The sequence below is a fragment of the Marmota marmota genome, unplaced genomic scaffold (assembly GCF_001458135.2).
Source record: "Marmota marmota marmota unplaced genomic scaffold, marMar, whole genome shotgun sequence".
Classification (NCBI taxonomy): Eukaryota; Metazoa; Chordata; class Mammalia; order Rodentia; family Sciuridae; genus Marmota; species Marmota marmota.
In genome coordinates this window covers 9,702,523-9,716,730 of record NW_025999932.1, presented here as the reverse complement: position 1 = coordinate 9,716,730, position 14,208 = coordinate 9,702,523, and the positions used below count along the sequence as shown (strand labels likewise).

The 14,208-nt window shown below is 38.7% G+C and overlaps 1 protein-coding gene across 6 annotated transcripts in view; it reads right to left on the bottom strand.

Annotated features, from left to right (window-relative positions):
• Nalcn (sodium leak channel, non-selective) overlaps positions 1 to 14,208 on the bottom strand; it is a 298,301-nt gene that overhangs the window by 270,119 nt on the left and 13,974 nt on the right. For all 6 annotated transcript variants that reach the window (XM_048800656.1, XM_048800657.1, XM_048800658.1 and 3 more), the window contains exons 2-3: positions 9,601 to 9,747; positions 6,743 to 6,925 (exon numbers count right to left, since the gene is read on the bottom strand). In XM_048800656.1, the coding sequence (XP_048656613.1) occupies positions 6,743 to 6,925; positions 9,601 to 9,708 (291 nt within the window). In that variant the 5' untranslated portion in view covers positions 9,709 to 9,747. The remainder of the gene's footprint in view (positions 1 to 6,742; positions 6,926 to 9,600; positions 9,748 to 14,208) is intronic.

Here is a 14,208-nt window from a genome sequence, read left to right as displayed (position 1 = left end):
TTCAACTGTGCTCAAAGGATGCATGTTACTTTTACCTAGGTCTATTGCTAGATGAAAAACCGACAACTGAGAATTGTTTGAAGAATTCACAGCCTTCAATACATGGGATGATCTGCAGCAGCACAAACACATATCATCTAAAATGTCTTGTTTTCACCTTTGGGGATTTGGTGAGCCAGAAAGCTTCCAAAAAGAGGAATTAGTGGAGAGGGAATTAGAAACAAATTATTGGGGACCAGGAATTAGTTGGCAGGCACCTTGGAGCGTGAGAAGTATAAAATATGGGAATTCTTAAAACAAATATATCCCTTCAACAAAAAACCCAAACAACAACAACAAAAAATTAAAGCTAGATCTTTCCAGAAGGACTTTCTGCTTCAGTTTCTCTCTCTGGTACTGCATGGAGCGGGCCATCTCCAGAATGAACTTCTCAGACATAAATCAGACCAGGCCACTGGTGGATGAAAAACTCCCACAGCATGAAGTTGGAACTCGCAGAGCTTCCGGGCCCTACAAAAGGCAGCCAGCCTTCTTCACAAATCCTCTGTGAGCACTGGGGACCTGCCACTTCTGGCTCCTTACAGTTCTCCAGGTACCAGGCTGCTCCCGCCTCTGAATCCCAGAGGTTTCCTTTTCTCTCTGTGAAATCTTTTCCCTTCCTCCCCACACCCTACCATACATCACATGCTCCCATCAAGACATGGTTTCCCACCCTCTCTTCTTCCAGACTTCCCTGGTATCCCCAAGTGATGTTCTGGTCTCTTTATCTGCGCTTGCCTCCCCCTCCCACCCCTTTCTTTTTCTTTTTTCCTGCCTTAGAGATTGAACCCAGGGGTGTTCTAGCACTGAGCTTGGTTTGTCTGTTTCCTTTCTCATGGGGCAGTGAAAAACTCATCCTAAGTGTTCACTACATGTCAGCTGAGAGATTAAAGGAAAACTTGGAAACCTGTGTACTGGCATCTAAGAATATAATCTTATACTTACATTATACTTATATCTTAAATAATTAAATATCTGAAATATTTTATATTCATATTTATACATTTGACAAGCTACTAGGTCCATAAAATTAGTGGACAATACCAGGAAATCACAGCTTCAGTACTCTTACTTTGAACACCCCCACCCCCCAAAAAAGAGAAAAGGTGTGGTTTGTAGTACTTAATTTTATAAATCGGGTATCTTTAGTTAACAGTAAGTTAAGCACTAGGTATAAATTTTAAGTATACCCTAATATTGCCAAAACAGACGAGGTGTAATTTTAAAGAGCTGTGTATGAGGGATGGCCAATGATACATGGCTTTCTTCTACAGGTATTTTATTATGGACCAACCGAATTTCAGGCATAGAAGACACTCTTCCACAGAAGACAAGACAAACTTCTGTTACTCACCCAATAACTAAATCTGACTATTCCTTAGAGTACTTTAGGTGCAAATCAATGTATATTAAACATCTGTACAACTCTGTTCCAAACAATGTGGAAACTTTGGAAGAGTGTTACCTGATGATTAAAACAGAACACAAACACTCAGGACGTCCCTGTGGGTGCATGAGCACTCAGGCTTACGTCCTATGAGTGATCAAACACAGCATGTCTGCAATGACCCTGGGTGGAGAGAGGAAGAAATTGAGTGAGAGGTAAGGGCAGTGCTATTGGCAAATGAATTAAGGTAGAAAAAAGTATTAAAAAGTAAGGTTTGAGCAGACATATGCTTAAACAATGTTTTAATTATTGTAGGGTAACTTGGTGAGGGTAAAATAATTTACATTTGAACAACATTAGAAGTCTTCTAAAAAAGTAGCAGAGAGTCCCCCTGGGGCCTGAATAGTTCTTAGGTTGAAGTAACTTAAATACTTGAAATACATCCTTGTTTCTCATGTAACTATAAAAGCAAAACAAATCTACAAATACGAAACTACAATGTAATAACATTTAAATTAACAGCATAAAGCTAATGTGGCATATGACAGCTTGCTAAAACCATCTGATTAAAAGCTTAAGCCTTAAATATGAGGATGTGCTCTCGAGCCCACTGTCCTTCTGAGCTGTGACTGTTCTGTTATGCACGTTTGCAGATGTGTGTGGCACCAAATGCTGAAGTTCTGATGGGGGTGCCCACCAGGAAAATGACATCAGCACTGCTTCCTTTAGTTTTCCCAGACTAAAAAAAAAAAAAAAAAAGTAGAAACCTAGATTGATTTTAATTTTTAATTTTCAACTCTCACATATTGAAAATAAGAAACAATATTTTTGGTTTATAGTAATTAGCTCATTTAAATGTTGATGGAAATTCAAAAATACTAAAAATGGCTAATCTACAATACTTTGAACAAACACCTTGGTTATAAATCAAGTTTTTATTTTTTACCTACTGGTTCAACTTCTAATATCTCAATTGTTAACACTTCACTTGATGCTCTGTTTGCTTAGAATGAACATATAATTCAAGTTTCACACCTTCTCTGTTGTTCTGATCTGTTAGAGCAGTGACCATTAGAGTGGTACCTATTGTTATTTGGGGGAGGGAAATCCATGACTTTATTAAATAACTAAGAAACAAAATTTCTAGGAAAATGTCATAAATTTGTTTCATTCAAGCCAGTACCTTAAAGAAGTCAGTAAATGCAGATTTCAATCACAAAGGGCTCAACCCAGAACATTTGGTTCTTTCACAGCCCGGGCAGAGGTTGCCGGAGCCTGGGTGACCAACCCAGTCAAGCGACAGGGTCAGCCAGGGCCTTAGTGATCTCAGATTGCCACCTAGGATGAGGCGGCACCAAGGGATAAAAGCCACAATTGAAGAAGAGACACTTTAGGACTCTTCCAAGACCAACTTTCCTCCAAGTAGGCCTCCCGAGACAGCTATCAATTATGTGAGCCCATGCCTGTCTAAACCTACTGCTTGGAAAAACTGGCTAGCAACTTTGTAGAAGACTCAGACATGACCAAAGTGAATAAAATGTTGTAAATAAAGGGAAAAGAAAGGAAATGGAATAATAAATAATAAATGGAAAGGAAATGGAATAATCCAAAATCCATTCATGGAGGGTAGAGTGGATGCCCACCACTTCCAAGAACCAACAGATTCCATAATATAGAATCTTCTAATATACACTGTGGAATACCGAGAGGAAACCTCAGAGAGGGAATCTAAGAATAAGTGACCCAGTATGTAGAACTGTAACTCAGCAGGATACAAATTATAGGTAATACCAAACCAAAGAACAACATAAAACCCACCAACAACAAATGTCCACCAAGGCACTGCAGGAAAATTAAGGGCAATGGAACATCCTAGTCTCAGCTACCTGCAAAAATCTCCCTTACAGAGACCAGAGACCACGTTAAAGAAAAAGTACAGGAGTAGAATCCAGACAGGGCAGGGCAGGTGCCATGGGGCCAATGCAGAAGAGGGATCAGATGAGAGGGCCAGCAGAGCAGAGGAAGTACAGGTTGGAACTGTGATGGTGGGTGACTGAGAAGCTGCTGTGGTTTAGATACTATGTGTTCTCCAAAAGCTCATGTGTGAGACAACGCAAGAAAGCTTGGAGGTGAAATGATTGGGTTCTGAGAACCCTAATCCAACCAGTGCATTAAACTTCTGATAGAGACTAACTGGGCGGTAGCCTTAGGCAGGTAGGATACGACTGAGGAGGCAGGTCATAGGGGACACGCCTTTGGGGTTTATATTTTGTCTTCACTGCCTGAGGTTCTTCTTCCAAGTGGTCTACTCTGTTGATATGCTTTCTATTGAATTTTCAATTTGGTTTATTGTCTCCTTCATTTCAAGGACTCCTGTTTAGGGTTNTCTCTCTCTCCCTCCCCTCTCTCTCTCCCTCTCTCTCTCTGTCCCCACCAGCTGCTTTCCTCTTTCACATTCTTATGTCAGGATTCTCTGCCTCACCTTGGGCCCTGAGGAAAGGAATCAGCCATCTATGGACTGAGACCTCTGAAACCATGAGCCCCCAAATAAACTTTTCTTCCTTTAACTGTTCTTGTCAGGTCTTTTGGTTACAGCAAGGAAAAAGCTGACTAAAACACCAGCCAACCTGAGCAAAAGAAACTCCAGTACAAATATCAACAAAATACATAATTATGAGAAAATACTTAGGAAACAAAGGATATCAAAATTATTTTAAGCAAAATATTTTGCAGAATGTATGGGGCTAAAACTTATTGGACTTAAAGAGACTTGAAAGATACTTAGAAAATATGTATCTTGTGTCAATAAATTAAACAAACTAGAGGATAATTTCCTAAGAAAATATACTTCATCAAGCAGACCAAGCAAATCTGAACAGACCAATTTCCATAAAAGAAATAGGAAATATTGCAAAGGAAAACTCAATAAAAAAGCATCAAGACTAGATGGTTTCACAGGACACTTGCACCCAACTTTGAAGGTTAAAACACTTCTTGGAGAACTCAGACTATTTCAAAGCACAGGAGTGCAAGCAAGTGTACATACACAGACACACCACACACACACACACACACACACACACACACGAAAACCTAATATCAAAACCCAACAAAGATTAGAGAGAATTTAAAAATTGAGAAAATAATAAATACAATAAAATACGTTAAACCTGAATGAAAATGTATCATGACCTCGTTGGGTTTCTTCCAGGAAGGTAAAAGTGGTTCAATATCAGGAGATCTATTCTATTACAGGAGGAAAAAATAACCATCTGTCAAATTTCAAAAGTATTCATGATACAATTCTCAACAATTGGAATTAATGTTTATCACCTTAACCTGATAAAGATATAAACACTTCAAACCCAAATCCTTCAAATTACTTAATAAGGAAACACTAGACTTGCTGTAGGGAAACTAGAAACAAAACAAGGATGTTCATGCCTCTAGCACTATTTAAAATTTTATCAGCAGCATTAGCCAATTAAATATGTGAAAGCAATCAGGGACAAAGAATCAGAAATAAAACAGCTATATCTGCCTTTAAGATTTGCATATGATGTGATGGGATGGAAATACCAAAAGAATTAATGGAAAGATTGCTATAAATAGTGCAAGAAATTCACAACTGATATCACAAAAGTTAATGCTCCTAACACAGACAGAGTATTGAAAATTTGAATTAAAAAGTGACTTAAAATAGCTCTTAGAAACATTAAATCATGCTCAGGCTCACTACCAAAAGGGAAATACAAGTTAAAAATGGCACCAAGTTACTATTTCCCATGCATCAAATTGAAAAATACCCACAAGTCCAACATATGTTATGGTGACCATGTGGGGAAAGAGGTACCTGTACATTTCCATTCAAAATATGAAAGAGTCCAGGAGTATGGAATTTATAAAAGCTACAAAGTGACACCATCAGTAAACAATCAGATAAATCTAGGGAGCAGAATATTCTATAAGACCAAAAAAGGGCTCATTTCTTCCAATGGATCAATGACTGGGAAAAAAATATCTTGTAGAATGTATGGGGCTAAAACTTATTGGACTTAAAGAGACTTGAAAGATATTTAGAAAATATAATAATCAAATACATTGTGTGGACCTTGTTTGCGTCCTGATTCAAAGAAACCAATGATAAAAATAAATATTTTTGACAACCGGGGTGGGTATCAGCTTACTTCAAGGAATTATTGGTAATTTTGCTGGAGATAATAATGGTTATCATGCTAAAAAAAGGGAAATTCCATCAATGTATGAGGAGTTATTTCTGAAAGGACTTATCAGAGTTGCTTTAAGATGAGCTGGCTACCATGTTGAGCATTGTTAATGTGTGATGCATTACCACTACAATCTACTTTTGTTTAAACTGTAAAATTCCATAAGAAAAAGTTAAGAGTGAACACAGTGCTCCATGGACTGCAGTCACTCTTGTAAGACTAGGATGCCATGCAGTATCCACAAAGGGCATCCATGGAATGGACCAGTAGGTGTGCTGTGAGTCATCCCGATGAATTCTCAGAATCCTCAAACAGAATGGAACCTTCTCCTTCCCAAATTACCTAATCTGAGATGTTGATAACAACCAGTAAACAAGAGCCAGGCTTTGATTCAAATCTGTCACTTGTCAGACCCCAAAGCTGACGCTGCTGCACGTTTATGTCACTGTCACCCTGGAAGGGACAATTAAAGTGCTCCAGCAAAAGTATCATCCACGTACTGTAAGAAGGACAAAAATCTTCTCCCTTTTCTTTCTTTTCCCTTTATTTACAACTTTTTATTCACTTTGGTCTCCTTATGGTGCCAATTTTATAATAGTCTTGGAGTTCCTTTCTGTCCCATGTACTCCCCCACCTTTTTTTCTGCTTCTTTTTGTATTTTCAAAACAGCTCAGATTAATGACATTCTATCGAATATCATCATGCTCTAACTTCATTATGTACCATCTACCCTGCTTTCCTTTGGTCAACAAGGTATTATTTGTGAGGCACAAATAATAAGGTGCTCTGTTCTGTGACAATGCCAGGCCATGGGCTTCGCCCTCTGTGGCATTATATCCTTCACCCTGGCTTCACAAAGCTGGCATTTGGGCCATTTCAGATGTTGCCAGGCTTATTATAAAATGCAATTAACTTTTAAGATATTCTTATGCAACTTAGCTCTTACTAATTTCTGTTGGCATGCCCTTTTTAAAGATTTCAATATGAATTAAATTAAAAGGGGTCTCATTTTACTGAAATTAATGTGAAAATATCATTAAACTGATGAAGATGTTCCACACACATTGGGTATTGACTTAAGGACACTCACCTTGACAATACCACGGATGTGCATCTTTGCTATCATCTCTGCCGTGTACAGGAACATCAACAAAGTATCCAGAGTAAAGGTCACATACTGGAGAGGAGGGTAGTGCTCGAAGGTCATTGGTGTGTTCATACACACAGAGATGACGCTGATGATGGCACAGATGCGCAGCAGAGAGTGGACCCACTGCAGGAGAGGCACAGAGAGACCACGTGACACTCCAGATGGGTTTCTTTAGCCTGCATTATGAACCATACTACTTGACAGACATAAAGCTAGGATTTAAATATTCCGCCAGTGTGGAGATAAGGAAGAAGGGGACGAGTGTCTATTAGGTGTTTTCATGTGCTAAGTGCAGCTTGCTTTCAACATGAACACACTAAGATTCAGAAAGGTTAGGAGACATTCCTGTGGTCAGGCATAAAGAAGTGCCAAAACCTAGATTTAGAGCTAATCAGGATTTAAAGGTCTCTGGTAATTTCCAGCAATTCACTCATAGAAAGACTTGATGTTGCTCTTCCCCTGTTTTATACTATGAGCCCCTAGAATTTGGGTCATATTCTATTTATAGTACTATATTTACATAGTGTAGCATCTACCACAATGACTTATCATCAGAGATGACAAATGCCTTTTAAAATGAATTGATATAGAATGCTTCCCGTGTATAGGGTTTTCTTTTTATTTGTATCATATATAATCTGAATGAAACATAATTCTAAAAATCTACTTCATCCTATATTTTGAAAAGATAATAAGTGAACTTTTTATTTCAGAGAGCATGTTATATACAAACTTTGCCCAGAATCTCCTTCAGAATTGTAAAAATTTAGGTTTTCGTGCCATTCTAGCAACACATCCACTGTTGGAAGATTTTTCTTAACCCCCAAACAAGAGGAAAGATTAAAAATATAAATGTGGGTGTTTACATATACATATACATATGTATAGGACTTATGGTCATTCACAAACAATATCTTATTCTGAAAAGTAATACCTAGGAAAAAAATACTTAATTGCATCTACATGATAACCCACATAATTAATATCACCAGTGAATTATTTAGCATACAAATTCTTAAGCATAATGTAAATGTTGCTTATTGACCATCTTGGATACATATATGGTTTTGTTAATTCATTAACTTTTTATTCCCCCTGAAAAAAATTAGTTTAGTAGTAGATGAATTCTGCAGAAATGCAAACTAGTAAACCCTTAAGATGAAAACTAAAAAAGATTATAAAAACTTTGAGGGGAAGACATGTGTGGGTTAGGGAGTAGATTCTAATATTTGCCTGACAGTTATAATATTTTCATGAAGACATCGTGCCAGTAATTCCATGCCACCTAAGTCACTGATGATCCAGTTTCTTTTAAGGGTTGATGTACATTTCATGCAATTTGGAAGCACTTCAATAAATAGCGCCTGTCTGGATTTCCAACATAAAGAATCTAGTTACCAAAAGAGCTTCCAAAGAAGGGTCCTTGCACAACAAATCTGTTTTGAATTTGAAGAAAGATTTACAATTACAGGTCTGGGGTTGTGGCTCAGTGGTAGAGCATATGCCTTACGTGTGTGAGGCACTGGGTTCAATCCTCAGCACCACATAAAAATAAATAAAGGTATTGTGTCCATCTACAAGTAAAAAAACATTTTTTTAAAAAAGATTTACAATTACATATTAATTATGACAGTGCTTCTAAGGCTGTATCTATATCACCACCATGTTCATATAGTTTTGTAGCAGTTAGACACTAAGAAAAAGTTAGTATGTGATTTATTCTATCTTCCACTCAATTCTCTAAATATTGATGGAAGACCTGCTATGCATCAGATGTGCTGGGCTCTGAGATTATAAAATGGAAGCAGTACAGTCCAATTTATAATGATCATGCAGGACAGTAGTACAGCACATATACATTTTACACACAGTCATCCCTTGAAATCTGTGATATCTGTTGGGCAGATATCTGTTGGTTCCAGGAACCCCCCACAGACAACAAAATCCAAGGATGCTCAAGCGTACTGTATAAAATGGCATATAACTTATTCACATTCTCTGGTACACTTTAAATCATTCTAGATGACTTATAATACCTAAGGCTATGTTAGTACTATGTATATACTTTCATACTGAGTTGTCTCTCAAATAATGACAAGAAAGAAGACTGCAAGTTCAGTACAGAGGCAGTTTTTTAAAGAATATTTTCAATTGGTGGAATCTGTAGATACAGAATCCGTGGATACAGAGTACTGGCTCTCTATATATACAATACACGTTTATATTATGCACAAATATAAAACAGGATAAGTGGTAGGGAGTGTTGGTGTCTCCAGCAGCCCTAATGGATGCGGAGGATTTGACTCTTCAGAGCAGTACACATGGGGCAGTGATGTGAACAAGCCAACAGTCTGGGGAGCAGGAAGTGGCTGCTGAGCCTCAAGAGGACTAGTGTGTAGATACAGGGAAGAGGTAGCTGCTAGCCAGGGCAGAGCCTGCAATAAAGCTGTAAATGTAATGCCAACACATTTCAATTCACAATGACGGCATCAGGGATGTTTCGATGATTGTAAAGCACTAATAGCAGCATAGAAAGAAATGTGAGCAGACTGGGAAAGCAGAGTGGAAAGGGGAGGGAACTAGACCACCTGGCCTCTCTTCCTCTGAGAGCAACTCACAGTGGCACCTCATCCTTTCATTTGAATGGCTCTCAACTTCCAGACTCTGAGACTCATTTATATTCCACTGCAGCTCAAACAGTCAGTTCAAAGCCAAAGGTACATGATTTTTGAATTTGCGAATCAAATTTCTCTTATTATCAGCATATGCTTCTCCATACTTCAAAAAAAGAAACTTACTGGCTTGTTAATCCAGAGGATGTCAGCGTTGTCTGACAGAGATTCGTCAGGACCAAAGTCGGTAACTGGCTGGGCTTCCACCCTGGAGCTCTGCTTCCTTTTGAGCATGCTGAAGTTAGCTTTGGGGGGCAGGTACCAAACGACAGTCTGGGAAAAGGAAGAGAGGGTTTTGTTCATCACCCAATCAAAAACATCAAGGTCTTCATGTGTGTTCAGGAATTGGTGGATCAACAGGTGTTCCATCCATTGTATACCACAGATGCATGCAAATTTAAATCTTAAAAAGATGAGATAAAATAACTATTAATAAAAGCTTGATTTGTTTCTCCCAATGTAATCCATTATCTTATATACTTCATAAGTAGTTTAGAGACCACTGAACAGCAGGGGTAAATTGCTTGCCTCTTTGGGGACACATTGTCAGAAAAATTTCTGAGATATATGTTCATATACCTACAGCTGCCTCCACTTCATGACGGTTTGTACCAAAGGCCTGCTGACTATCCAGATGGGGCATGTGTTCTGCAATAGTTACCCTGTGTTGTTTTAATAGGACATTCACATTTAGCTCCTATTTTCCACAGTAGTCCCAAGCTGATTTCCCAATTTTTTTTCCTACCAAGAAAGGATGGTATTATGGTTTAGATGTTAGGTGTTCTCCAAAAGCTCATGTGTGAGACAATACAAGAAAGTTTAGAGGTGAAATGATTAGTTTATGAGAGTTTAACCTAATCAGTCCATTAATCCCCTGGTAGGGATTAACTGGATGATAACTGTAGACAGGTAGGGTGTGGCCAGAGGAGGCGAGTCCCTGGCAGCATGTCTTTGGGGTTTATACTTTGTGGTAAGGGGAGCTGTCTCTCTCTGCTTCATGGTGCCATGTCCTGAGCTGCTTTCCTTGGCCATACTCTTCCTCCGTGATGTTCTGCTTCACCCACGGCCCACAGCAATGGAGTTGGCCATCTGAAACTTTAGCACCCAAATAAACTTTTCCTTATGTCTTTTTTTTTTTAAAGAGAGAGTGGGAGAGAGAGGGAGAGAGAGAGAGAGAATTTTAATATTTATTTTTTAGTATTTGACGGACACAACATCTTTGTTTGTATGTGGTGCTGAGGATCGAACCCGGGCCGCACACATGCCAGGTGAGCGCGCTACCGCTTGAGCCACATCTCCAGCCCTCCTTATGTCTTTTGATCACAGAAGTGAAATAGCTGACTAAAACAGGTGGACACCAGACAGATCCTCTTAATGGAGATTTGTTTTCTTTTATGAATGCAGTGGTTATCTAAATTCTTCTAGCTACTCTTAAGTAAAATCTTCACCAAATTCCACTGAACAGGAAAATGAGATGCTAGCTTGCCACATTGTTTCCACAATTCTGAGTCATCTTCATCCTCCTGGGGCCATTGCTTCCACCTGCCACAATTCAGCAGTCATTGAAGAGGCCCTCATACAAGTTGACCAAATACAAATGGCAAATAAGGGTAATAGAACGTGAGAAGAAAGGGTGACTGATTACCTATGAATCCACAGTGAGACTTCCCATTTGATTAACACTTGGGCTGATCTTAAAGAAGAGTACCTAATGTCTTTTACATACATATTAAGTTTGGAGCACTGAGCAATGGTATTTTATTTAATCTTTGTAACTGGTCTAACAGAGAACATATTGTCTTTTTATGAATGCATGAGAAAGTCCAGCCTCAAGAAGATCCTAAAATTGGTCAGCTAACAATTTGACCAATGCCACCTAAGCAAACTTGGAATTTAATAAAAACTCTGTCTGATTACAAAGCCCAGGGTGTTTAGGGATGATCACACTGGTGCTGAGGACTATTAGGAGAGTATCCAAAAGCAGTAACAGGAGAGACGGTCTCCAGTCAATGTGCAGCTATGCAAATGGCAAGTCAGGAAAACGTTGATTTAACACCAGGAAGGGTCACTGGCTCTCCTATGTGATGCCTCATAAAACTAGAGGAAGAATCCTAACCAAGGACAATAAGCATCTCTCAGTTGTCTTTGAAGCAGCTGAAGAAGATTGTATGAATGTGTATTGCAGTGGGAATAAATATATGCACCAGCAATTTTCACTGGGAAAGAGAAAACACAGAAGCTCAGGATAAAGTTTGAGTCTGAGTCTCTATGTTTGAGTGTCTCCTCCTTTCATTATGTGCTGCTCAACCCACCTGAGGAACTACCTCTGCATAACCCTCCTATTCCCAGAAGAAATCAAGTTAATTGGCTTTAAGATGTGGAAGGTATTTCCAGGCTGTTATGGCCTTGAATACTGAGCTCAAATGTGGGCTTTGTAGGAGATTTCACTAATTAATTTTTATTTTACATAATTGGAGTTAGAGACTCTTGACATGCTATGTAAATGTATGCAGAATATTCAAATTATGCTTGCTCTCTGATTTACTGTAGAGGGAAAACATCTGGTGGCCTCAATTTGGGATGCCTCTTGAATGACATTCTCCTACCTATCCAGACTAGATGCAACATCTCTTAGAAAACCTTCAAGATGACACAACATAAGGGAGGAAGTAAAAGAGCAGCTTTGCAATGAAATTCAAAGATCAGCAAAGGAATCTTACAGACCTAGCCACAATCCCTTTATCACTGAGACAGAAGAAACTGACAGACATAAACTCCATGCACCTTTTATTACCAATATGCTAGGTAAAATAAAATTGATTTTTTGATTGATTTATTTAGAGAATACACATCTAGAATTTTCTTTTTACAAGATCCACTTTGGCTATATTTGACCCATCAAAGCAGTGCAACTACAGTTGAATGACATTGTCACTCACTTTGATGCTCACTTCACCTACTGCCAAACATGCCACCAAATCAAAGACTGCCTAAGGCACAATGTGTTCAAACTCCAAAGAAACCTGCCTAATCCACACACATGTTACAACTCAACAAGAAGATCATAAAATGTGGAATTATTTAATAAAATTATTACATGAAGTATACAAATAGTAAAATAAATTTATTACAAACACATGATACTCTACAATTAAGGGGAGGCAGTTGATTGTGATAGTTCTCCTTTACACTCACTCAGTAATGTTGTTTTATCCCTCCATTCGTGCTGAATCCATAAAACAGGGCATAGCAGGCCTGTTATTCCCCTGATAAAGACCAGGAGGGATATTTGAGTATCCTAGGTAAGCTTATTGCTTTGATAAAAAATTGCTTCTGTGTATCTTTGCCTTATCACTATCATGTATCTATAAGCCAATATATATTTTTTTATGTTTCCAGAAGTGCCCGTCATAAGGCAGTACATGACATTTGAAAAACAGGGCTTCCAACAGCTTTCTCACACTTACTAAAAGTAGTTGCTATTTAAATAGTTCAATATTGGGAGAGCAGCTGCACAATTTCAATATGTTCATTGATCAATCTTTGACTCGGAAACAGCTAACAGTAACTCAAGGGGAAAACCTATTCTGGTTTGTTGCTCTCTTTTAAATGGTTAAGACCTAGAGTCTTATAATTTGAGATAGTAATTTTACGTCTGTTGGAAACCATTTCCTTCCCACTTCTCTTGACCAAATTAAAAAGAAAAACATTCAATTTTCTTTAGCTGTGAGGTGCTTGCAACTCTATGGGTCACTCCTCTTCTTTGGAACTACATGGGGGTTAGTATTAACTTCTTTCTCTAAATTATGGTTTGCAGCCTGTCTGCCTCCAGCTGTCCCAATGCCCATCTACTCTACGTAACCCCTACATGGTCATCAGTTCTTAAAGGTTCCATGACCGTTTGTTAGTGTCCAGCTACCATTCTTGACTCATGTATCTGCGCTGCTTCTTCCACACCAACCCTATCACCACTCAAAATTCCACAGGACAGACCTGCCCAGGTCAGGCCCACTGCCACCCTCCTTCCACTCATGTCCCAGATTCTACTGTCCTGAACTTTTCAGATCCCACACACATAGCTAGACGGTCCATGCAGATTACATTACGCACATTCTCAGTGATGAATCCTCTTCTTGTTTCCTTGTTCTTGCATGTACAGAATGGCCCCTTTCATTTTAGACTCTTCTGGGTCATAAGACCTCGGGCCTGGGCTGGCATTTCTTTTCTTTCTTTCCTTTTTTTTTTTTTTTTGAGGTACTAGGGATTGAATCCAGGTCTGCACACAAGTTAGGCAAGTGCTCTCCCACTGAGCTGCATCCATCCAGCCATTGGGCTGCCTTTTTAATATGTCTTCTTTACATCAAAAGCCAACTTCCCATATGATCATTTCAAATGATGCAGAAAAAATATTTGACAAAATTAAACTTTTCTTGATGATAAAAACTCACACCAAATTAGGTATAGAAGGAATGGAATTGGACATAACAAAGGCCTTAAATGACAAGCCCACAGCTGACATCACCCTGAATGAGGACAATCTGAAAGCTGGTCATCTGAGGTCTGTACCAACAGGAGGATGCCCTCACTCTACCACGGTGTTCTAGAACTCCTAGGCAGCAGAAAGAAATACAGGATCTCCAAACTGGAAAGGAGGAATTCAAATTCTCCCTGCTTGCAGATGACAAGAACTTCCATACAGAAAGCCCTAAAGATTCCTTCAAAAACTTGTTAGAA